Source organism: Ciconia boyciana, chromosome 1, assembly GCF_034638445.1.
Source record: "Ciconia boyciana chromosome 1, ASM3463844v1, whole genome shotgun sequence".
Taxonomy (NCBI): Eukaryota; Metazoa; Chordata; class Aves; order Ciconiiformes; family Ciconiidae; genus Ciconia; species Ciconia boyciana.
The window spans coordinates 217,201,559-217,224,657 of NC_132934.1; the positions used below are offsets into that span (position 1 = coordinate 217,201,559).

The 23,099-nt window shown below is 46.8% G+C and overlaps 1 protein-coding gene across 1 annotated transcript; it reads left to right on the forward strand.

Annotated features, from left to right (window-relative positions):
• The first annotated feature begins 321 nt into the window (after positions 1-321).
• On the forward strand, positions 322-22,591 carry WNT11 (Wnt family member 11). Its single transcript, XM_072855387.1, has 5 exons — positions 322-404; positions 9,600-9,835; positions 10,611-10,888; positions 12,335-12,627; positions 22,417-22,591. The coding sequence occupies exons 1-5, from the start codon at positions 322-324 to the stop codon at positions 22,589-22,591; spliced, it is 1,065 nt and encodes a 354-aa protein (XP_072711488.1).
• Positions 22,592-23,099: the final 508 nt, after the last annotated feature.

The window sequence follows — 23,099 nt, forward strand, 5'->3', positions numbered from 1 at the left end:
CGGTTTGTCTGTCTGTTGACTCAAAAGGTTGTATCAAGGCTTGGCGAGGGAGGGGACTGAGAGGGGATAATCCAAACTTTTTCGTGATTCATAAACCACTCCTTTGCAATTTGGATAATAGATCTCTCTCTCACGACGACTCGCTAAATTTCAGAGTTAACCGTAGCTCGTGCTCTTTCTTTCTCTCCTTTCAGGTTGTTCATCTCCAAGGAGGAGCAACACCCAAACTGCAGGGAACTACGTTGTGCAGAAAATTAGGAAGACTCCTTTTTTTCTTTGGAGAAGCTGATTTCCTTCAGCAAGTGTGGGACGGTGGAGAAAATGAAGCCAAGTCCACGATTTTTCTTAGCTGGTTTTCTGTCTTTGATTCTGCAGACGGGGATTTGCTATGGAATAAAATGGATGTAAGTACCTGGCTATCTCTCTGCTTTTTTAAAGTCTTTGTAGGCATTGCTGGTCTGTTACCTGTTTTTGCAACTGCTATTTGAAGAACACTGTAAAGCCATTTAAAGAGCAGCAAACGCTGCATTTCTCCAGGCATTCATTGATTTCAAGTGTGTGTACTAGGGGCTTGTGCTAACAAAATGTCTCCATCTTCTTTCCAAAATATGCATGATTTAGGCTCGCTTTTTCTTCTCCTCATTGATACCAAAGGAAAGGCACACACTTGAACGCTCACATGAGCCACTTAATGAAGTTTCTAGCGTTAGTTCCTGCCACGCTGGGAAACTCTCCCAGCGGGACCACTGGTCGTGCTGAGTAGGAGCTGAGAGCCGTAGGGACGGCAGCTAAGATAATGCTGCCAATCTCCAACCACAGGGGATGCCTGACAGATAACATGGGTTTTTTGTGGACCTTTTAACCTTTGGATTTCATGAAGGGTGTTAAAAATGAGGGCGGGGAGGGGGGGAGGAGGGTGAAGAAATACCAGGGAATGTGGTCAAGTCTGGATCGAGTTTCATCGGAGGTAATGTCACTGCAAACAAAGTGAAAACATCACTATCTCATTTCTTTGCTTAAGCAAGCAATCAATTAGTTGCTTACTCCAAAATAAACAAACAAACCCCTCCAACACCCATCTGGTTTCACGTCCTTGATGAGTGATCTGTCTTTTCTACTCGGGTTTGAAGCTGTGCACAAAATAAATAAGGGGATGTGGGCTAGCCTCAAATGAGCACCTTCCATAAAAGAAAAGGCACAATAAAATGCAATGCCAGGAAGAGTCTGTTGTGTTGGGTATCGTGTGTCGAGGTAAGGATCTTGGGGTTAGGTGGGGAAACTGAGACAAGAGGTTCCTGTTTTGTTCCTCCTTCTGTGCTATGTCTAATTCCCATTCCACTGTCCCCATTATTGTCATTTGAGGCTCTCCCCATGCCACCTTTTATAAAAGCTCTCTTAAATTTGGACATCTCCAAGTTAGATGTCTTGTTGGAGCCAGTGTTTTCACTGCCCTGCATGCTATCATGGGAAAGAGGACCTTCCAGATGGGGATTCACCCTCTACAAAGAGAGACATCCAACACAAATGTCAAGAGATGTCCTCTGGAGATGCTGTGGACTGCAGGGAGCTGATTGAGACCACACATCCACCTTTTATATGCATAAAGAGAAGCAGGGTGAATCCCTCCATAGGGTGTTTAAATGCGTATGGTCAGGTGAGAGGAATAGTCACCTACTTTAGGGCATTAAAATGTGCTGTCTCCATACTCTAAGGACCACCTTGGAAGTAGAGAAGAGTCAGGATCTGATTTGCTCTTCACCACCATGGCTTTACACCTTGTAGCAGTCACCACAGCTAAATTACATAGCCCAGCTATTTCTTTCTGCCAGCTTCCTCAGGTATTTAGGCTCTCAGCTCTGCATATAACCAGCACCTTGCACAAAGGTGGGCATCTCCTCTCTGCAGGACATTTAACAGCATGCCCATGGGCTGGCAGAGCCTGGACTCGTTTGCAACCTTTATTTCTATGCAGCACAGAAATAACGCTGTTTTGTGGTACCCTGATTCAGCAGGGCATCTATGTACAGACCCATAACTGAGTGGTGGGGCTTGCTTATATGCTTGGCATTAGGGTCTCGCTTAAGCCAAGTGCTAAATCCAGAACGAAGGGCCTGGGTTCCTCTGAAGGGCAGGGGCAAGATGAGCTTCAGAGGGAACCTGATAGGGCGTTGACAAGCCGTAGACATGAAAAAAGGCTGGGAGGCAGGGCAAGGTCCCTTATAGCTTTGCTGGTGACAGCAGCCTTTTGGCTGGTAAGTGGTTAAGCTGCGAGGGTTGCTTTTGGGGATGGGGTGGGGTGGGTGGGGGTAGCTGGAGGAAAGACGATGTTGCTGCTCCTCCCCTTCCCAGCAGACACATCCCCCCTATCGAAAAGGGAACGGGGAAGATGAAAGCTGGGATTAAAGTGGCATTTGAAGCATGAACTGCATCCAGATGCGCCGTGGGGCTCCCCTCACACCTGTTTAAAACCTGGCGGAGTCCTGCACTCCCTGTCCCAGGGCACTTCATGCAACTGGGATGCTGCCAGCTGGGATTTCACAAAATTGTTTGGGGTTTGTTTTTTTTTTTTTATTTGCAGTTTCCTCTCCCTTTCCCACCCTTGTTTTTCTATGGAAACAGGCCAATTTCCCTCCCCCTCCCCATCACTCTCTTTCCCCTGCTGCAGTGGTGCTACCATCCTTGGGGCTAGGGGACCATCCCTGGAAATCGCGTGGGTAAACTCTTGGTGAATGGAGATCAATGCTACCGAATACCGAGTAATACCTCGGAGTTGCAATCCCAGCCCTGGACTCACGTGCTGGGTGCTGTACAACCAAAACCCTACCCCTTCCCTCTCATGCTCGTGGAAAGAGAGGGGGGAAAAAAAGGACGGGATGAAGAGGGAGGAAAGTGCTATGAGATGTTTTCAGTCGTGGGCTTGTCTCAGCAGTCTGCTTGCTGCGCCGTTGTTGTAGGCACGGTGCCAGAGGCGAGCTTCAAAGAGGATTTGGGAGGGGAGGGGGAAGATAAGGAGGTGGGTCTTGCCAGCCTGGCGGGCTGGGTTCGCAAGCCTGAGGAAGAGGGAGCGACTGATATGAAAGGCGATAGGAAATTCAATTTTGATTCAGTGCGTGATGTAATTGCAGGGGGAGGGGGAGAAGAAAAACACACTTTTCAGCTGTTTAGGACTTCCCTGTAACACGAATATCCCCTGTAAATTAGTAAAAGCAAGGAGAAGGTAAAAGGGAGCTATTTGTTTTATTTTATTTGGCTTATTTTTACGAGTTCTGTGGTCCAGATCCTCAGCTGTTGTAAATCGGCACCGTGCCCTTCCCTGCAGCGGAGGAGCGCACCGCCAAGCATCCAGCGCGGTGCGTGGATGGTCAGCATCTCATAAACCTGCTCTTGCTGTTGGAGAAATTTCATATTTTGGCCTCTTTAAATTTTGAGCTCCTGGGAGCTACTTGGGTGTTAAGTCAGGGTACAGAGAGATCGTGGAGAGGCAGCCTTTCCATTCAATGCATATGAGCACCTGAGTCTCATTTTTGCACGCTGCTTTTTGCAAACACTTTCCTGTCCTTAGAGCAGAGGGTTTTTTGCATTGCTTTGTGGTCCTCAGTGCTTGTTTTGCATCCCAGTGGCTGGGGAGGTGAGGCAGCCATCGTTTCCAGTGGGAGATGTCTAAGGGCCAATGCATGTAGGAACTCTATCGCATTACCCATCTCCTTTTGCACCGCCTTTAGCTTTCCTAGGAGGGCTCGGGTTTGGCCAAGCAGGTTGCTGAACCGACTTGTTTCGGTAGAGCTGAAAAATAGATGAGCACTAGAGGGAGCTGCAGCCAGATGTGCACGCCGTAGAGGTCTGCAGCTGTTGGGATCTCCAGGCACAGGGTGGCTTTCGAGGCACTTCTGCCTCCCCGAGGGTTGACATCTCCTCTGCCCAGGCACCAAGACACAGGTCAGACTGTCCCTCTGTGTTGAGTGTCACCTTCAACGCAAGAATGGTTGTAAATAAGCCAAATGCAGCAAGTGGGTTTTTTTGCATGGCTTGCAGGATCAGCCCATGACAGCAAGTGGTGGCATTAGGAATCCCATCATTTTTAGGTGAGGCTTGGTCACTTTGGGAAGTCCCTGCCTGTCCCTGTTGTGGTGGCCTGGACATGCCCCATGCCCCCTGGAGCCATCCCTAGCTGAGCACCGTTCCCAGCTACAAGGTCAGCTTTGCTGCACAATTCCCATGGTTAAATCACAGCCCTTCAGGAGCAAAAGGTGGCTCAGCCGTGCATTTCAGTGAACCCGGGATGTCCCCCAGCTCACCGACCTCAAGCAGCACTGCAGCCTTTCTGCAGCCAGCAGAAAGCAGGGGAGAAAATGGAAAGATTTTTGTGCTTCCTGGCAGCTCCTGCTTCTCTCCTTCAACCGGGTTGGGAGTGGGGACACAGGGCACGGGCGCCTGCGAGGAGACCGTCTGCCTGGCAAGGGGGCTGCTAGATGAGCTGCTGTGAAAGGACTGCAGGACAGGGATGGTGGGAGGGGAGCGGGCTGGGGGTGAGGAGAAGGGGGGACAGAACGGCTTTGAAGTTTGCTCTTCGCTCCGTAGGCAGCTCGGGAAAACTTGACAAAGCTCCACGGCCTTCCTCGGCACTCGGTGAGCCAACTCGCTGCTGGCATTGACTTCAGTCGAGCTTGGGCTGGAAGTCAATGGCCTTGTGCCCACTACTGCCAGCGCTGGATTTGGCACCGTATCTGAAAGCAGCTCTTATTTTAAGCTTTTACTTCAGGGTTGGGTTTTTTTTCCCCCACTCCTCGCCCTCTTCTTCCTCTTTATTTGTTTCTTTTTTTTTTTTTGCTATATAAATTCTGCTTCTCTGTTTTGAAAAGGCTTTGCAGAACCACTGAAAGCATTTACCAGGGGATGTGGTGGCTTTCCCAGCGCTTGTGGTTCCCCAGGCCTGGACTGATGCAGGGCAAGGTGGCAGGGGCATGGGCTGCCTCTGACTACCATGAGCTTAGACAAGGTTATTGTAATAGTCCTGTGAGCCTCTTCCAGTTGAAAACCCCAGAGAATGAGGCTCCTGAAGATAAAAACCTTCAATGAGATTGAATGCAAAAAACCCCCAATCACTGCCTCTCTTTATTAAAGTTTACTGTGCACGTCACTCTCCACAGCCATGTAATTTTGTCTAAATCTTCTTGTTTCACCCAAATCCCTGGAAGATTAAGGGGTTTAAAGATAGGCATAAAAATGAGAGTGCCTTCACAGAAAGCAAAGCAGACAATTTGGAGCGGAAGTTCGTGGTTTCACCAACAGGCCCTCTGTGAGACCTTCTTGGGTCACATCACACAAGGGACGATGGGGAGATGCCCTCTAGAGAGACCCCACATCAGAAAGAGAGGAGACCCTTCCATCCTTTAAGAGTGTTTTAAAGGGCACCAATGCTGCACTGCTCAATTCAAGGAGTTTTTCTCCTTTTGGCTGTACCAGGAGTGGTGTCCTATGCACAGTGGTCCTTGTAAACCAAACCGTGTATGGCTTTCATTGATGTCTGCTCAGATCTGAAGGTACTTCTCCAAAGCTGCTGCTCCTATGAATAGTCTTCTCATGGAGCCCAGACCTGCAGGAATGGGCCCATACCTCTCAAAAGGACCTAACACTGTAGAGCATTCATGTTTTCAAATGAATTTATTAACTGCCTGAGATAATTAAAAGAGTAAACGAAAGTCATGATCCATCCATGCATCATATTTCCTCTGTAATTACGTTTATGGTTTTCTGTCAGTATCCATAACTTCAATTGAAAGCCCTGCTATGCTATATATAAAGCAGGAGATGTTTGGTTTGGGGCCTGTTTATTTAAAGGGATGGGTCAAATATGTATATTTTTTAAGAAAAACAACCACCTCTCAGTTGTCCTCAGCTTTCTGGAGAATGAAAGATGGGGCAGGAGAGAGGAGAGCACAACGTTAGCAGGAGGGAACAGTGAAAAGCAGCATTTATCGGATGGCAGCAGGTAAAATCCCCATGTTGCCTGTTTTAAGGTGATACCCACATGCTGCTTCTTGGATGAAGGGTGTGAGTCCAAAGAAAGATGTTTATCAGGGACTTTTTTTACCAGACTGAGGACTAAAGGTTGTTCTTCCCTGAGGGCTGCTGTATTCAGGCTGGCTGTTTCCCCTCCCAGTGCTGGTGGTCAACAGAGACTGGGTGGAGATAGGATAGAGACCCACCACCAAATCCCACAATGGACAAGACTCTTCTGGGGGAAGGTGATTGCCTTTCCACTGCCCCACGAATGGACTTTGTTCCCCAACAATGTCCTTTGCAGGCGGTGGGCATGCCTCCCTGGTGCTGCCAGAATCTGGGGAGCAAGGGAGGATTGGTGCCTTTCCATGGGGAGGGTTTAAAGCCACAAGGGGTGGCTTTTCTGAAGAATTTCTGAATGTAGGCATTTCTGAATGTAGGACAGAGACTGAGAAACCTGGGCTGTCAGGGCATGGACTAGATGACCTAATAGGCCTCTCACATTCCTGATCTGTGATTTATAAATGCACTTTTCGGTCTCGGCAAGCGACTCCAGTAACTGTGAGTTTTCTTTTCCATCTCCATTACCCTTTACTTTTTCCTCCTGACGTTTGGAGATGTTTCCAATTATAGGTTCTCACAAGCAAAGGCATGAAGTTCAGGCCTGGGAGATGTTCAGAAAACACCTTCCTGCGTCTTGCATTTTTATTCTTGGCGGGATCCCTGGAGCTCAGCTCATTCAACGAGAAACAGCCATTGCTGCCATTTACTGAGTTCTCCCCAATGGGGCCACGGTCGTTCCTCTCTTGACTGTCTGGCAGACATTTTTCCCTCTTCCACAGAGTGAATTTCTTTCTTGTTGCATTATAAATCTCTTTCTCTAATGGTGATCATTTCAGGCCATCTGTAACAACATGATCTCGTTGTATCACATCCCCTTTTTTCACAATGGGGATGAGTTTCAGTTGGAATTCAACTCTCATCCCAGTTTGTAGGTGGTCATTTCTGCTGTTCCTGACTTGTCTGTAATGGTGAGATGCAGATGCCTCAATGTAGGCTTCCGGGTCCTTTAAAGATGCCAAAGACCCCTATACAGAATTAGAAAATGTAGTGCAGGACCTAGGAGATATATGCATCCTTCTCAAGGGCCAGGTGAAACACCCCAAGGCCTCTAAAATGTCACTTTGCACCCCTGATTAGAAAACTGAGCTGGTGCCCCATAGTACAGCATCTGTCAGAGACCTGGAGCATTACTCATTGGCCTGAAGCTCAGGCTGTGAAGCTCTCTCATTTCATCTGCCTCACCCTGCCTGCTTATTTTGCTGCTGGGACATACTGTGCTGGAGTATTTATCATTTTTACTCTATTAGTGACGAGCTGCTTTGGCCTCTTGCCTGATTTGCATTTCAGCTCATTCCTGCGAGTTGCTGATAGGCTTTCTGGGATAAGTTTTCACAGGTTTCTGGTGCCAAGTGCTAGGGGTTGGACTCATCTCACCCAGCTCTGTGCTTATACAGTCCAGATGTCTGCATCCGAGCTCGGTACCTGGGTTCCCTCTATAGCCAGAGCAGAAAATGAGCACTTCTAGGGCATGAGTCATCTCATCCTACTGTAGATTTTAAAAGCACATCAGGCTAATTACTCCCTAGACATGGCTTTTTCTTTCCATGGGCTGAAGAAGGACCCTGAAGGACTACCACGAGGTCCACACTGCAGAGGTTTGCAGTCATGACATTTGTACTGTCCCAAGACTCATGCCTCTGCCTTCAAGGACGTGATATATCTGAGATACGTGAGCATGCAGAATATCACCAACGGGCTTTGTCTCCACCAGCACAGGTCCAACACTGATTCACATCTAAGGCAGGATGAGTGGCCTTCTGGAGGTGTCCCTCTCCAGACAGGGAGCGTTGCATGAGCAACACTGTGCAAGGGACCAAAATGAACTACAGGGCAGAATTTCTGACAATTAAATACTCCACTTTTTCCTTTCCCTTGAAACTCACTGGCCAAAACTTCTGTTCGCTGTATATTTAATGGACCTTTTAAAATATATGTATGATGTATATATTTACATAGCTAGCAGAGTGGTGGTTTCCCTTCCAAGTTTGCCACTGATTATCTAGTGCCAGAAATGCCAAACTCCAGCCACCTGGGAATTTGTCAGTGCAGACCTACTCAGCCCTCGCAAGGATCGTAGCTTTTCCCTGCTGGAAGAGCGGTTGGGGTTAGCAGTTATGCACAGCCCAGAGAGAGCTCCAACGTACACAGCAGCTGGTTCAAGCCACCCTTGAGGGAGCTGGTGGAACAGAGATGTGTTTTCCTAAAAACCAGAGATCAGAGCTAATACCCCCGATCTTGGTTAGGGCTCAATTTTAGCTCTGTTTCCATCTCATTTAACTTCTGAAGGACATGGATGTTACAGTAATAAAGTGAAATGCACCCAGAAATGTGTCTGCTAATAAGCCAAACTAACCAAGATGGCTTAGGATGAAACTGAAAGGCAACACATTTAACAAGGCGAGAAGGAAATATGTGTTAAGGCAGTTGTGTTGCCAGGATCAGATGCCAGTTACTGATGCAGCCAGCTAGAAAGTTGTTTTATGGGAATGAATAACATTTATGACTACCCTAAGCAGGTCATAAAGATACAAAGAGAGTTACACACCAGGCTTCTGCTGATCGCTGTGGGTGCTTGGGGAAGAAGAGCACAGCCCTGTACTATGCATGGCAGCATTTGCTTTTTTCTTTTTTACCTGGAAATGTTGGCAATCGCACACTAGAAGAACTGATGGGGTCTTTGGGGTGTTGTTGGTTTCTTCCATGGTAATATACGTGCTGGTGCTAGTGGATCTCTTCTCGGTTTTGGCCATGGTACTCTCTCTGCACATACTCTCATCGTGTTTCTGCACTACGTTTTTGGAGACTAGAGAAACAGACTTATCTATGTGCAACAGTGATGGAATTGGGGGAGGCCCTTGGTGTTAACTCTAAGGGAAAGCATCTGTTTTGCAAACTTGGTGGCTTTTCCCTAGGCCTTGCAGGGGATTTTCTCCATAATTAATTACATGACATTTAGCATAATCCTTAGAGAGTGTGTGAGACAGATGCTGAATGCAAAACACTGATAACACCAATTTCACTTCTTTTTTTTCCTGAATACCACAGTCTTGGAAGATCCAGCTTTCTGTTATCATGGAAATGATGGGTCATATTTCACTCTGTTGGGAGGTCCGTCCTCTTCATTCTTCAGCAAAAAACCTTCCCATAAGGATTTACACATTCAGTCAACTTGGCATATGCCCCAGGAGCTTTGTCCAAGGCTCCCCTAGATGATGGAGAGAAACGCACACTTCTAGAGGGTGTTTCTTCCCACCTGCCTTAAACACCTACTTTAGATGAGATAAATCACTCTTCATAGTTGCCCATCTTTCTCACCAGCTTAAACTAAGCACCTATTTACAGGTAGCTAAAATTAAGTCAGATGAACACAGGCCAAAGCATTCACTGGACTGGAGGTAGTGGAGAAATTACCATTGACCTGAAGATTAACTTCTTTGCTGGTTTTAATGCCTTTTTGCATGTGCTTGTCTTCTCAGAGCTCTGTCCAAGACTCCTTCGGCTTTGGCCCTGAATCAAACCCAGCACTGCAAGCAGCTCGAAGGCTTGGTGGTTTCCCAGGTGCAGCTGTGCCGCAGCAACCTGGAGCTAATGCAGACCATCATCCAGGCGGCACGGGAAGTGATAAAGACCTGCCGTAAAACTTTCTCAGACATGCGGTGGAACTGCTCTTCCATTGAGCTGGCTCCTAACTACCTGCTGGACTTAGAGAGAGGTAAACAGCACTGCTGGCTCAGCCGGGGAGATGAGTGAGTAGAGTCAGCCAGCGTGTGTGTATGCGTGCTGGGGCTGGGAAGGGTCTTGCTACCAGGGAGAATGTGGAGGGACTACACAGCCTAGTTTTCCTCTTCTCTGAGACCATGTTCATCATTATGGTGCCAGTCATGTCCAGGAGCTCTCGAGTCCAAGACCTGGTCTCCCACAGCTCCTACAAAGCATGCCACCAGTCTGGTCTGTTCATCTCATTAGGAGTCATGGTGCACTTGCTCACAGCCATGGAGCTGCTGTTTAGGGCACGCAGACTTGTCAAGCCGCACACGCTACATGTGAGGCTGCACAGTCAGCTTTTATGCGTCAGAGCATCCTTGCACGCTCGTGCTGCAGCTCTATGGCTTCCCACCACCTCCCCCAGCTCTATGCATGCCAGTTCCATGACCTGCTGGCAAGCAGCATCCAGCACAGGGGCAAAAGGAGGCAGGAGAGTCCACGGGTGGGCTTCTTCACATGCGATCACATGTGATCTCCAAGAGGAGATCACACCATGATGGACAAGTTGCATAAGTCCGTGTGCCTCCTTGCCCTGCTGGGATGTTACCTCTTATTGAAGAGCTCATGTAGGAGATGTTCTCCAAGTTAGTGATGCCATGGGAGGTCTCAGCTGCAGTGAGCTGGTGTGTTTGCTGCCCTGTGGGGCACAGATTGTGTGGGTCTCTTTTTGGGGAATGTTTAGCTGTCCCAGGAGGCTGAGCTGGAGTTCTTGTCTCTTCCAGGCACAAGGGAGTCAGCATTTGTGTATGCCCTTTCTGCTGCTGCCATTAGCCACACCATTGCCAGAGCCTGCACCACCGGGGACCTCCCTGGCTGTTCCTGTGGTCCCATCCCAGGTGAGACACCTGGACCTGGGTATCGATGGGGAGGATGTGCAGACAACCTCAACTATGGTCTTATCATGGGGTCCAAATTTTCAGATGCTCCTATGAAGATGAAAAAATCAGGATCACAAGCCAATAAACTGATGCATCTGCACAACAGTGAAGTAGGGAGACAGGTAACAAATCCACGAGAGTTATTGTAATTGTACAATCATCTGTAGTGGTTGGTCGCTCTGTGAGGTTCAGTGTCTCTATCAGCTAGCGAAAGGAGCAGGTTTCCCCCAGATTGCTCTGAACTCCTTTGGCCTGCTGGAGACTGTGGCTATATAACTCACGCTGGGACTCAGGAGGTCCTGAATGCTGTTATCAGCCCTATATAACTGTGGGTGGGATGTCTCATTGCCACCCTTTCCACAGCCAAGGATGGCTCTGGCTTGCTTACCCCAGGAGGTGTGGTGGGGATGGGCCCCGTCGTGCTCTGCCAAGGGCATTGCACGGGCGAAGTGCTGCGTAAGCGTGGAGGATTATCATCTGCCAGACGCATCCAGCAGCTGCCTCCCAGCCATCCCTGCAGCCAGGAGGGCTGATTTTTCCTTTTCAAACTGCTTCGCTAGTGATTATTCCCATATCTGGCAGAAGCCGCTTTTAACAGCTTGCATCTAGTGGAGGGATCATGTTTACCATGCGCAGAGCTTGGTGTGCACCGAGGTGCAAATCCCCATCGCAGCCCTCCATGCAGCTGTAGAAATGGGTGGGGGACTGTAAAGCTGGCTCCTGCACCCATCTCTGGGGCTGCAGCGGTTCTCTAGGCTGGTCCCTAGGGACCACACAGCTTAGTCCTTCCAGGGCTGCTTGTGCTTGGGCGCTGGAGCAGATAAAACTTGGAGCATGTTGAGCTCATTGGCAGCTGACTGTGTAGCTACAGGCTGAACTCACCTTTGCAGAGCACAACCATGCTGAACTTGCCTCCCCGGGTGTTTTTCTCTACCATTCCCACTCTATCTGTTTTTTTATTTCCGCAATGTCTTGAGTTTTTGTTTTAATTGCAATGGGCAGATTTTTGTTTGGGATGTAGTGTTGCCATGGCTGGTGCATTCACCCCTTCCTGGCAGCATCCTGCCATGTCCTACAGAAATGAGAGTAGTGCAGAACCAAAGTAAAAGGCTCTTTTGGCAACCCATGGCCAGCAGAAAGGCAGGGTGAGGGTGCCCTGAATTCATCAGAGCCTTGACATCTCTCTTACCCAAAGCCCAAAGCTGCTGGAGGCAGAAATGGATGTTAATTATCTATTTATGGATTGCTTTGATTTTCAGCTCCTTAGGAATTTAGGGGGTGGAAATGCAGCCCTATGTAGAAATCTGATCAAAATTTAAAATACTCTACTGTCTGCTGGCTGCAAAGGTGCCTTGGTGAAAGTAGTCCTGGGATGATAGTGATCACCAAGGAGCTGTGGGATCTCATTCCCTTTGCACAGTAGCTATTCTAGAGTGACTGTGCAGAAATCAGAGCAGCAGTCCTTTTCTATAGCAGTCTCTGCTAAGAAAGTGCCTTCTTTAGCAAGCTTGTGGGATGTTTGGAGGTAAGAGAAGGGCATTTCCTAACTCCTGCATTCCTTTTTGCAGGTCTTGAAAGCCTCTCTTGAAATGAAATGTAAGTGCCATGGAGTTTCTGGGTCATGCTCTATCAAGACCTGTTGGAAAGGCCTTCAAGAGCTGCGAGACATTGCATTGGACCTCAAAAACAAGTATTTATCAGCCACCAAGGTCGTTCACCGGCCCATGGGCACACGCAAATACCTCGTGCCAAAGGATATTGATATCAGGCCGGTTAAAGAGACAGAGCTGATTTACCTGCAGAGCTCGCCTGACTTCTGCATGAAGAATGAAAAAGTGGGGTCACACGGGACCCAGGACAGGTGAGGGTTTCTGCAGGAGGTGCTGACTGCACTCTAAGCCCTGAAGAGGGAAGGGGAAGAGGGGAACATGTATGAATAAGAGGCAAATAACTGGGGAGGTAGCACATGCATGCGGGTAAAGGACATCTCTAACATACGATACGGTCTACAGTTGCCCAAGCCTATTAGTGGTGGCTGTGGCCAAGACAAGGCTGCAGACACCTTTTGCATTATACAGGCAGGTGCAAGATACCTTTTGAAATCTGCTAACTGGCTCACCTCTGCAGGAAGTTGTAATGATCAAGCAGCTTTTTTTTTACTATGTCGAGTCTCTCTAAGTCATTTCTTGCAGTCATTGCTGATGTGATGAGTTGTTACTCTACTTTAAGGCTCCTCTAAGTAGGCAAGGGTTAACCCAATTAGGACCAGTGCTCCCAGGCAGCCTTAAAAAAGCCCTGTAAATTACAAAGGTGTATTTTTAGGATTTTTCTTCCACTTCATTTTAAAAATCCAGGTGTGTTTGTATTGCTCATGTCTCTGCAGAGGAATTTTTTCATCCCATTAATATTTATGATTTAAGGTCATCATACCCAGACCTCCACTGAGCACAGTGCTGTCCCTGTCGCAGGCAGCAGACATGCCTGTCTCTTCCCAGGATCTGTTTAATTCCCTCCAAGACAAACCAATTCCATGTTTCAGCAGTCTGAGCATCTCTAGGTGGGCAGCAGACCCTTTGACAGCCAAATAATCGTGTATTTCCAGAATTTTGCAGAATTTCCAGATTTTTTGATAAGTGGCTGCAATGGCTTGTTTTAAAGCTGTCTCATTAGTTGCTGTCTGCTGGCTTGGCTTTCTTCAGATGGTTCTCATAATTCTTCTTTGCTCTTTGTGTTACTTTGTGGTGGAGACTCAGGCAGTCAAGTTGCAAGGAGCATGCACCTGCCCTTTTGTGGGGTGTCTTCATTTTAACTCTTGTTGGACGTAGTGGTATTTGGACCACTTTGGTTCAATGAAGAGAAGGTTTTGCTGTAATGGAAATGAAGTAAATGACCCAAATTCAGAAAAGATAGTCTTTGCATACCTTTGATTCATACGAAGTATTTGGTGAGGGGACTTTAGAACATATCCTTTGGCAACGGGCATTTAATCTGGAACCACAACTCTGTAGACAATATATCAGCATTTACCTGGTGGATCTGATCAGGAGATGAGGGCAGTTGAGTGAGACAAGGGTGTCCTTTTTGTCCTCTGATGTTTTATGGCAGTTACAGTTTTGTATCCTCCATTAGAACCAAACCCAATGGTTGGACTGCTCTACAACAGTGTTTATCTGGCAGCTCTGTGGTGGGATCACCAGGCTGATGTTCATCGCTGGCCCAGCAGTGGACCAGTAACTAGCAAGTGAAGATATTTATGGGTCACTGAGGATTGTAGGGAAAAAGCATGCATTGAAACTGGTTTCTGAGGGAAAATGTCATTTGAGTGGAAGCGACGTTTTTGTGGATTTGTATGGATTTTGACAAATTTGTGTCTTGAAAAAGACCTCTTTGTTGTGTCATTCTGTTTTACAATGAAAAAATTGTGGAGGTTATTTGGAAATTAGTTTTATAGGAATTGCGTGAAATCAACAGGTTGTGTCAAAACCAAACTGTATTCATTACAGATTTGCCAAGTAAAACATTTTCCATGCACTGAAATCCTTTTAAGGGGGAGGGAAGTGTGACTTCTTCTTCATCTAATTTCATTTTACAGCAGATTTTGCCTTTTTATCCCAGCTAAGGATGAAAAATATGTCAAGGTCTTGAATGATTTTTTTTTTCTTCTTCCGAGGATGGGAAAATGTATATTGCAGGCGTCCGTTTATCCCAAGCTGGGTGACAGCAGTGATTGTGAGCCTGCCAGGCAAGGGTCCACGGGAAGTGAGATTGAGTGAGGATTTAGAGGACAGAGATATTAAGGCAGGAGGGGATGACTTTCAAAAGGAACCTGTCAAGAAATACTCCTTATTCTCAGATATACAAGACAGTGATGGCCATGGGAGGGGAGGAGGGCGAGATAGTCCCGTGTTGAGCTGCAGGCATCTCTCAGGCCAAGTTTTAAGGTCATGTGTAGTTACACTCATTTTCATCGCAATCCATCTGCCAGCTCTTGAGAAGATGCCTGGTGTCTCAAAATTGGCACGTGTAACACGAGCCATAACAGCCTCTTTTCTGCATTAAATTAGCAGAGGAAATAAGTGTAAAATGCACACAATGTGTTTGCAGATCAGTCTGTTCTTCCCGGGGGGAGTAGGGAAAAGGAGGGGAGCTTCCCTAACCTCCTCCTCCCATGGATGCTTTTTTCCCTTCTCAATTTTTCTCTCACGGAGAGGACATCTAAATGTATTTTAAAGGTGGTGGCTCTATTCCAGCCGGCTGCGGGGCTGCAGAGATAGTGGCTAATGACAGGGATGAGGGAGAAGGAACACAAAAGGGATGCTGTTAGAGAGGGCAGGGAAAAATGTGGTTCGCGCTTACTCTGCAAAGATGTAAAAACACTTGCATGGAAATAGCCCAAACAGGTTTTTATTTTATAAGTCAAATCCCAGAGGCATCTTAACATTTTATCCTTGTACACATCAAAATTTTCCGGGGGGGAGATCCCGCTGTTTCCTAGTAGGCTAATTTTTAAGGTCTTTTATGGCAAATGCAATCAAAAAGGGATTTTTCATGGTGATCCCTCAGTTCATTTTTTCTTTTCTCTTCTTCTACTGCCTGCTTATCCCCTCTTTGGCCTTTTTCTGACCACGAACATGGGTGCAGGGATCAGCCCACGGGATGTTACAGTGCAGACCCCTCTCACCACACTCCATAAGACCTTGATCTGGGCAGCTTCAGCAGCTTTCCAGCCCCACTTTCTGCCTCCAAAGAGGGGCAGAGAGGAGTTGACCCCATTAACAACCCCTTTTCCTGTTACTGGATTAAAAAATTCAGATTTCTGCATTTTCTTTAAAAAAAAAAAGAGTAGTTTTGCATCATATGGAGAAAAAAGTCCTTTCCCCCCTCCTGCTCCCCCAGGTCCGGTCCTCGCTCAGAACACGCTGGAAGCAGGACAGAGGTTGATGGCTCAGTTGCAACACCTTGGACATATTGGGTTTCAGTATATGCTGTAGGGAGCAATCCTGCATCGGCAGGTGGGTGGAAGGGATAATCTAAGCGGTGGCTTCCATCTCTAATTATCCCTCGCATTATGCGGACTTGTGTGTTTTTCAGGCAGGAAAGGGAATTGAATTACCTTGTAGTGGAACCACGTGAAAATCCACTTGGAAAACGTGCACCCAGTTACTCAAAAGCCTTTCAGAGCTCTTTGCTGAAAGGATTTCAAAGCCTTATTTTGAACAAGCCTGAAATGTTTTCTAACACACTTTGGCCTTTCTTAGTTTGTTGAAATTAGAAGTGGTTTGGAAATCTGCGTGCCTCCAAGCGCTTGGGGTGTATCCAGATTTCAAAGTCAGGGAGCTGAACCCGAACCTGAGATTTGAAGCCTCTCTGAAGTGCTCAAAATCTGATTAAGGAGCTGAGTTTTGCAACCGGTGTCCAAGGCTCCTGCAAACAGGCTTGCTGCAGCCGCAGTCTTCATTAACTCCAGCCAAACTCCATGTGATGCCACCATCACACTTTCATAGCCAATAAAAAATGGTCTGGAGAAAAATCTAAATAAGCTGATCTGTGGAGCAGCAAGTGCATTGCACAATTTTCAGTACAACAAATTAACCACTGGGAAAAAATGTATATGTTCCCATTTCAGAGCTTTCCTGGACAGAAGCACCCTATAACTCATCTTTTAAAAAGGTAGTTCAGTCTCTCCTGCCTGAAAAATTCATTATCAGCTTTGAGTAAATGATATATAATAGCAGATTATAAAATTGAGATCTCTTCTGTGAGAAAAGAAGCAAAAGTATTAACCTTCTTTATCAGTAGGGTGCAATGTATCATATTTCAAAGGCTGTTTGAGGTCCCTTAAGGAATCCAAGGAAAGGGAAATTCTGCCGTGCATGCAAAAGCCTCCAGCCCCTGAGGCCTTGCAGAGAAGACTGAGCTGTTTATTACTGATCTTTCCCAGAGCAGTCTTGGAGCCAAGCAAACACTGCTTCCTCCCTGATGAAGATGGGAAGGAGCTCTCTTACGCTGCAGAAATCGGGCTGCGACATTGTGCTACAGCTAAGCTGGGTTGATAGCCACCACTCCTTAGCTGACTCACTTTGGCAACGAACATGGCCACTCTGTGGTGGTTGCTCCTTGCTCATGTATTTGTTCTTTTCGGCAATATAAAATATTAGTCTTAAGTGTCTTCCAAGGTGTCTTAGGCTGGTATGTTTTCTTGGATAGGAGCGTGCATGAAGTTAGCTGAGCATGCATCTGCTGCTCAGTGGTGACTGCAAAGACTTAGTGGCTAGTGGTTACCGCTTTGGCTTCTTGATGATCCCAACAGCAGGGCTGATCAAATGCTGCGAAGAAATGGTGCAGTGGTTTCCAGTGTTCAATGGCAGCCCTTGACACCACTTGTTCCCTGCCACCCCAAAAATATGCTTTGCCTTGCGTGATTATGTGGGCAATGCAATTTCTTAGCAGAAGCACTCATATTTAGATGGGGAAGAGTGGTAGTTATGGACAGACAACAGCATTCGGTGTTTGTTTTTTGTTACAGCCTCTTTTAGTTTCTGGCACTCAGTGAAGGCACAAGAAGCAATATGATGAACTTTGGCTTTGAGTAGGTTATAATGTGTATGACGATTTAGTAATTTTTGGAACTGTTATCAGGTGTGCCACCCCTTTTTCATGGGATCCAACAAATGATGAATAACAAATAGCAAATAGCAAATAATTCTTCTGTGAGTGTCCCAGAAGTCTAAACTGGGGGAAAGTCAGAAAAAAGGTAGCTTTCTGTTCCTCCCACCTGCAGTGTGATTTCTACTTTCCCAGGGCAATGTGCTCGTAGCTGGTGCCCATTTCAGTAGTTGGGCCAGCTGTGATTTTTGGGGCTTTTCCTCGGTTAATCCCTGGGGAAATTTGAATCCTTCCCACTTTGACAGACCTAGATTTGACCACAAAGTTTCCTGAACAGATTTGTGAACAATAAATTTATTCGTGGAAAGAGTAATTTCACACAGTAAAACTGCAGCAGATAGTGAATTCAGGGGATAAAACATTGCAGCCAGCTCTCCTAAACGTATTCAGTCCCCCTGCATCAAAACAGCATTGGGGTTAGGGAATATCGGGGCTGGGAATGACTTTCCATGGAGCCTGATCTTTTTAGGAGCAAGACTGAACTGAAACCACCTAGGCTGTTACTGAAGATGTTTGTCTACTCTGGTCTTAAAAAGTTTCCCTAAACAACCTGTTCCAGGGTTTTACTATCCTCAGAGTTATGTTTTTCTTAATCTGAATTCAAACTAATCATAATCTGAAATCAAACTAATAATTTCTTGTCTTCTTTCCTCAGCATATAAAGAACATTTCTTCTCTCTCCTTTTTGCAATAATCTTTTATAGATGGGAAGACACCCCTTCTTACAAACTTCTCTACTCTACTTCTCTGACTCTCCTGGGAACATTCCCACATTTATCTGGATCTTTCTCAAAGTGTGTTGCTTACTTTGCATTTTAATCCACTCTCGCAAAATGCTCTCAGCTCCTTTTGCCTCAGCGTTATCCACAAATTTTTAAGCTCACTCTCTACTCCTCATTAATGAAAATACAGGCTGGTTCCAGGATCTCCCTTGACATCTCCTCGCTGACATGTACTATTGATAACTCTCTTTCATACAGTTGTTCAGTGTCAGTCTCTAGTCGTTCCTTGTGGATGAGAAAGCAATTTAAAAGTAGTTAAGATTCTGCCCTCAAAATCTTATATGAAGCTGTGCACTTTGATGTATTTTTAGCAATGTCCATTGTGTTACATACCTCCTGGGGGATTTGAATTATTTTTCTCTGTCTTTCTTTTATATACTGCTGTACGACTTGACATTACTGGAGCAAGGGACATTAAAGAAATGAATAGGAATTTGATTTAAAAGAAAAAATAAATTACATCTTTACACAGCAGTACTGTCTTCTGTGACTTGTGGCTGCTGGAGTTCATGGAGGCAGATGGTTTCCCTGAGGTCAGAAAGGGATGAGACAAACCCACGGCCAGGATGCTGACAAGGGGATACTGAGATGTCTAGGCAGGAACATACCTTCTATCATCCCTAATACAACAGCCCAGGTGCTGGTGGGGTACAAGGGGATGGACTACAGAAAGCGGCCAGATTTGTGTTTTCCTCCCTGAAGAGCATCTCCCACAGCCATTGGAGAGTAATGTGCCAGGCAGGCAGTTGCTGTGACCCAGAATGACTTTTCTTATGTACTCATAAGCAGCTTCCAATCAATTATAAATAGGACTTATCAATAGTCTTATCGATAGGACTGATGGAGTGAGGTTCCAGCGGACATCTGTCATGATCTGTCATTATTGTGGGTTCCAGCGGACATCTGGCCCATCCCTGTCATGATCTGTCATTATTGTGGGTGACACAGTACAGAGTTGGCCTCAGTTTGGCTTTCAGATGCCAGCTGGGCAACCAAAAAAATCTATCCTTATATCTGCCGATGGGACAGAAGTGAACTGGGATCTACAATGAAATTAAGTGTGACATCTCCCCATAGCTTTTAAAATGAAAATCCCCCAGGAGGTAACCGAGAGATGGCTTAGCCTCTCCATCTGGGGGAAGACTCTCAGAAGTGCTGAGATGTCCTTCACCATCTCTGCCGAGGAGCCACCCTCATGATGAAGCTGTACAATGTACCGCAGTGTTTCTGCAAATGAGGGCTGGAAGGGGGAGATTTTGGACAGGCATATTGAGTGGGATTTGTCCAGTCAGCAGGGCTGACCTCCCCCCTTCTTGCATAAAGAAGGAAAAAGCACTGTGACAATGCGAAAGCCTGTTCCTGAGCCAGGACCTTGGCTGGGATTACGGCTGAAGCATCGTTTTTCACGGGTCTTCCAAGTGCTTCTAGAGGTTATGGTGTTGTGTTAAGATGCAATCGCCTGCCTTCGTATTTTCTCTCCGAGGCTCGGGAGGAGGGCATTTCTCTGAGTTGCTGGAATCGTGCTGGACCTAGCCCAAAACAAATGAGATTAAACTTAACCCATCAGTGGGGTGCCTGGTGAGATCGCAGCCGTGGGCTCTGAAAGCAGATGTTCGGGGGCAGCTTCTGTGGGTAAACTCTGGTCTTTGGCCTCCTTTGTCTTTCCCCACTTGCTTTTTGTATGTATAGATACAGCTGAGAAACTACCTCTATTTCAGCTTGTTTAAAGAAAAATAAAGATAATTCACCCAGGCCTACACTTTAAAACGGAAAACAAAATCTCTGGTTAGTGGCACTGTCAGGAAAGTTTTCTAGAAGCCCATTTAGGTTCAGGATGGGGTCAAAAGCTTTGTTTTGGCTATTCAACCCATCCATCCAGAATGTCCCTGTTCCTTTATCCAAAACTGAGGGAAGCTTGGGGATTTTTTAATAAGATTTTGGTTTTTTCCTTTCTTTATTTCAGGCTGGGTGGAATGGGAACAGCTATGGAAAGGTATATCTCCTAGTAGATCCACTTTTCTTTTGCAAACCACAGGAGTGGGTGCAAGGAAAGGGAGATTCCCGTGTCCCGTTACAGCAGGTAGAAGAGTTTTGTTCTCTGTTTGAATGGGGTAAATTTGACTGCCAGGTGCTTCGTACATTTGGGGACTGAATGTCCTCGTCAGTGAACTGGAGTCAGAGTGGACCCGTATTCCTTTTCTTGGCCATTTTAATGAACTCTCAGCACAAGGTGGCACGGATGCACTGCACATCCATCACTGTGCTTCTGCAGACTCCCCATCCTCCCTAGGTGAACCTCCGGGCAAGAACCTTTCCATCCACCGGTAAAGCTGAGTAAGGTTGTCAAGTACCCTCCCCTCTTGTCAACATGCCTATATTTGAACCTTTGCTCCGAATATTTAATGCATTTACTAATACATTTATGAGGAGTCATTCGGAGGTTTCCTGGCGGAGGGCCCCCAGCTCGCAGGGGCAATAACAACGCCTTTGGTTCAGCATTAGGCAAACACGCTCAGTGTGGTTGCAGACTTCGGCTTCGGTAGGGGCTTTCAAAGGTTTGTAAATATTTACACACACTCCCGAATGAGGGGGAGCAGGGGGGGCCTTTAAACACTGAACCTGGAGAGGAATGCGAGTCAGAAATAACAAACAGGAGGCCTGCCTGAGTCAGAAAAAAATAAGGGAAGAACAAGAACAAAATCTCAACACCTCATTAATCCCGTAACTTCTCCTAAAGCATTACCTCATGAGGAATTCCTATAAATCTCATGGATTTGTTTTCATCTATTAATGGAGTCAGCTCAAGAGTCCAACTCATGCTCCTCTCTCCTTTCCCTGCCCCAAACCAGCCTTAGAGTGTTTCTGTCCAAAATAACAATGCAGAATAAGATTTAGGAGAGATGTCATCAATTCCCCCCACTCTCGAAACTGCCTGTCTTACAGTAGTTTCAAGACTCCATTGAGTTCACAGCCCCGTGGTGTTGGGTGCATCATGAGATCTGAGTGCTAGTGTCCAGCCAAGCATCTGACCAAACATGAACGCTTCCCCCCGGGCTATCTTTACAGCCCATGGAGAAATGGCATCTCTACAACATGGTTAATCTCATCCAAAAGTCAATGCCTGTTGCTCTGTCATGTCCAGTGACCCAACTTGGAGTATTTTAGGCGAATGAGATGATAGATGTTTTTTGAGAATGGCTGGGGATCCATGATCAATGGATCAATTAAAGAGATTCCCCAATGCATGGGTTACTTCTGAAAACCTCAAGCTAGCCGCTTCCAAGCAGACAAAGTGAGGGAGCCTCACACAATGGCCGACTTATCCCAACGAGTCTGGCTTTAATTAGAAGCAGAAGCAAAACAAGCAGTGGAAGTCCGTGCGATATTTGGCGACTTGTCATCCTACACTGTGCTCCTGCCGTGCTGCCTGCTCCTGGGTCAGGACTCGGGGCGTTACAGGGCCAGCTCCCCGGCTGCTCTTGCCATGCTGGGAGACACGCGGAGGGGAAAGTGCAGAGTCCAGCCCTGCTAGTATCAGTTGTGATTTCCCTGATAGAGTCAGGGCTGGATTGTGGCTGTAACAGCCTGCTCAGGAGCTTTCCCAGCCCGGGTTCATTGGCACAGAGCCTGTGCAAATACTCTGTGGCTGCAGGGTTTCTCCTCTATCCTTTTCAGGTTAGGTAGTGTTGGACAAACATCGGTGTTTGTTCTTTAGGGTATTATCTTCTTCCAGCTCCTTTCAGACAGCTTTGGAGCCTGCCTGGGAATATAGATTGCTAAGGACTATGAGTTTTTGTTTTGGTGGAGGTATCACGATAGCTTTGCTTGTCTGCCTGTACAGGAGCTAGGTCCTGCCTGCCCTGGCTGACAGGCAGCCTGAGTGCTGCTGAGCCCGAACTGAGAGTCAGAACAGGAGTTTAATGTTATTTTGTGTGTCAGAGCAGGTGATGCAAGTGCAATCCTGGGCATCAGAGCAGGTGATGTGAGTGCAGCCCTGGGGCTCTCTCTGTCTCCTTTGCAGGTGTAGAGGGCTGCTTGGCTGGGTGCTCACCCCTGTCATGTGCTTGCTGCAGCTGAGATGCAACTGTGCTGGCTTCACTCAGAGCCTTGCAGAGCTGTCAGGCCCCAGCACCACTGCAGGACAGTGGTTTGGAAAGCCCTGCAGGGATTTGTGCTTGCTCACCGCATTTTCTTTCTTCCAGGCAATGCAACAAGACCTCCAACGGGAGCGACAGCTGTGACTTGATGTGCTGCGGCAGAGGCTACAACCCCTACATGGACAAAGTGGTGGAGCGATGCCACTGCAAGTACCACTGGTGTTGCTACGTGACCTGTAAAAAGTGTGAGAGGACTGTCGAGAGATATGTGTGCAAATGAAAACCCCCCTCTCTCCACCCGGGAGCTGAGACGCCAGCGACACCCCAGCACTATTCAGAGAAGAGAAAACATTTCCCCGACTAGACGTCGTTTATCTTGTAAAGACACAGACTTGAAGAAAAATGGTAGGAGGAAAAAAAAGCAATCACACCAGTAAAAATAAGACCCTTAAAAAAACCAACCAAACCCACAAATGTTTCCCCCCACCAATAAAATGCTCTCTGAGAAGTCAAAAACTCATTTGGGATGGTATCTCTTCCAAAATATTTCCTATGGTTGCCAATGATGTCCAGCCATCAAGTGCCTTAGTATTTTGAGAAACAAAAGTAGAAACTTTCCCCGGGGAAGAAAAGCAACTCTTGTTTGAAAATAACTAAGGCTCACACCTGCCTATGCCTTCTAGCACAGGTACTGAGTCTGCATTAGGACCATCCCAGAAGGGAAAACGCTGCAACTTTTCTGCAATAACTGCCTTTGTTGCCAAAGACTTAATTTTTAGCACGGAAGC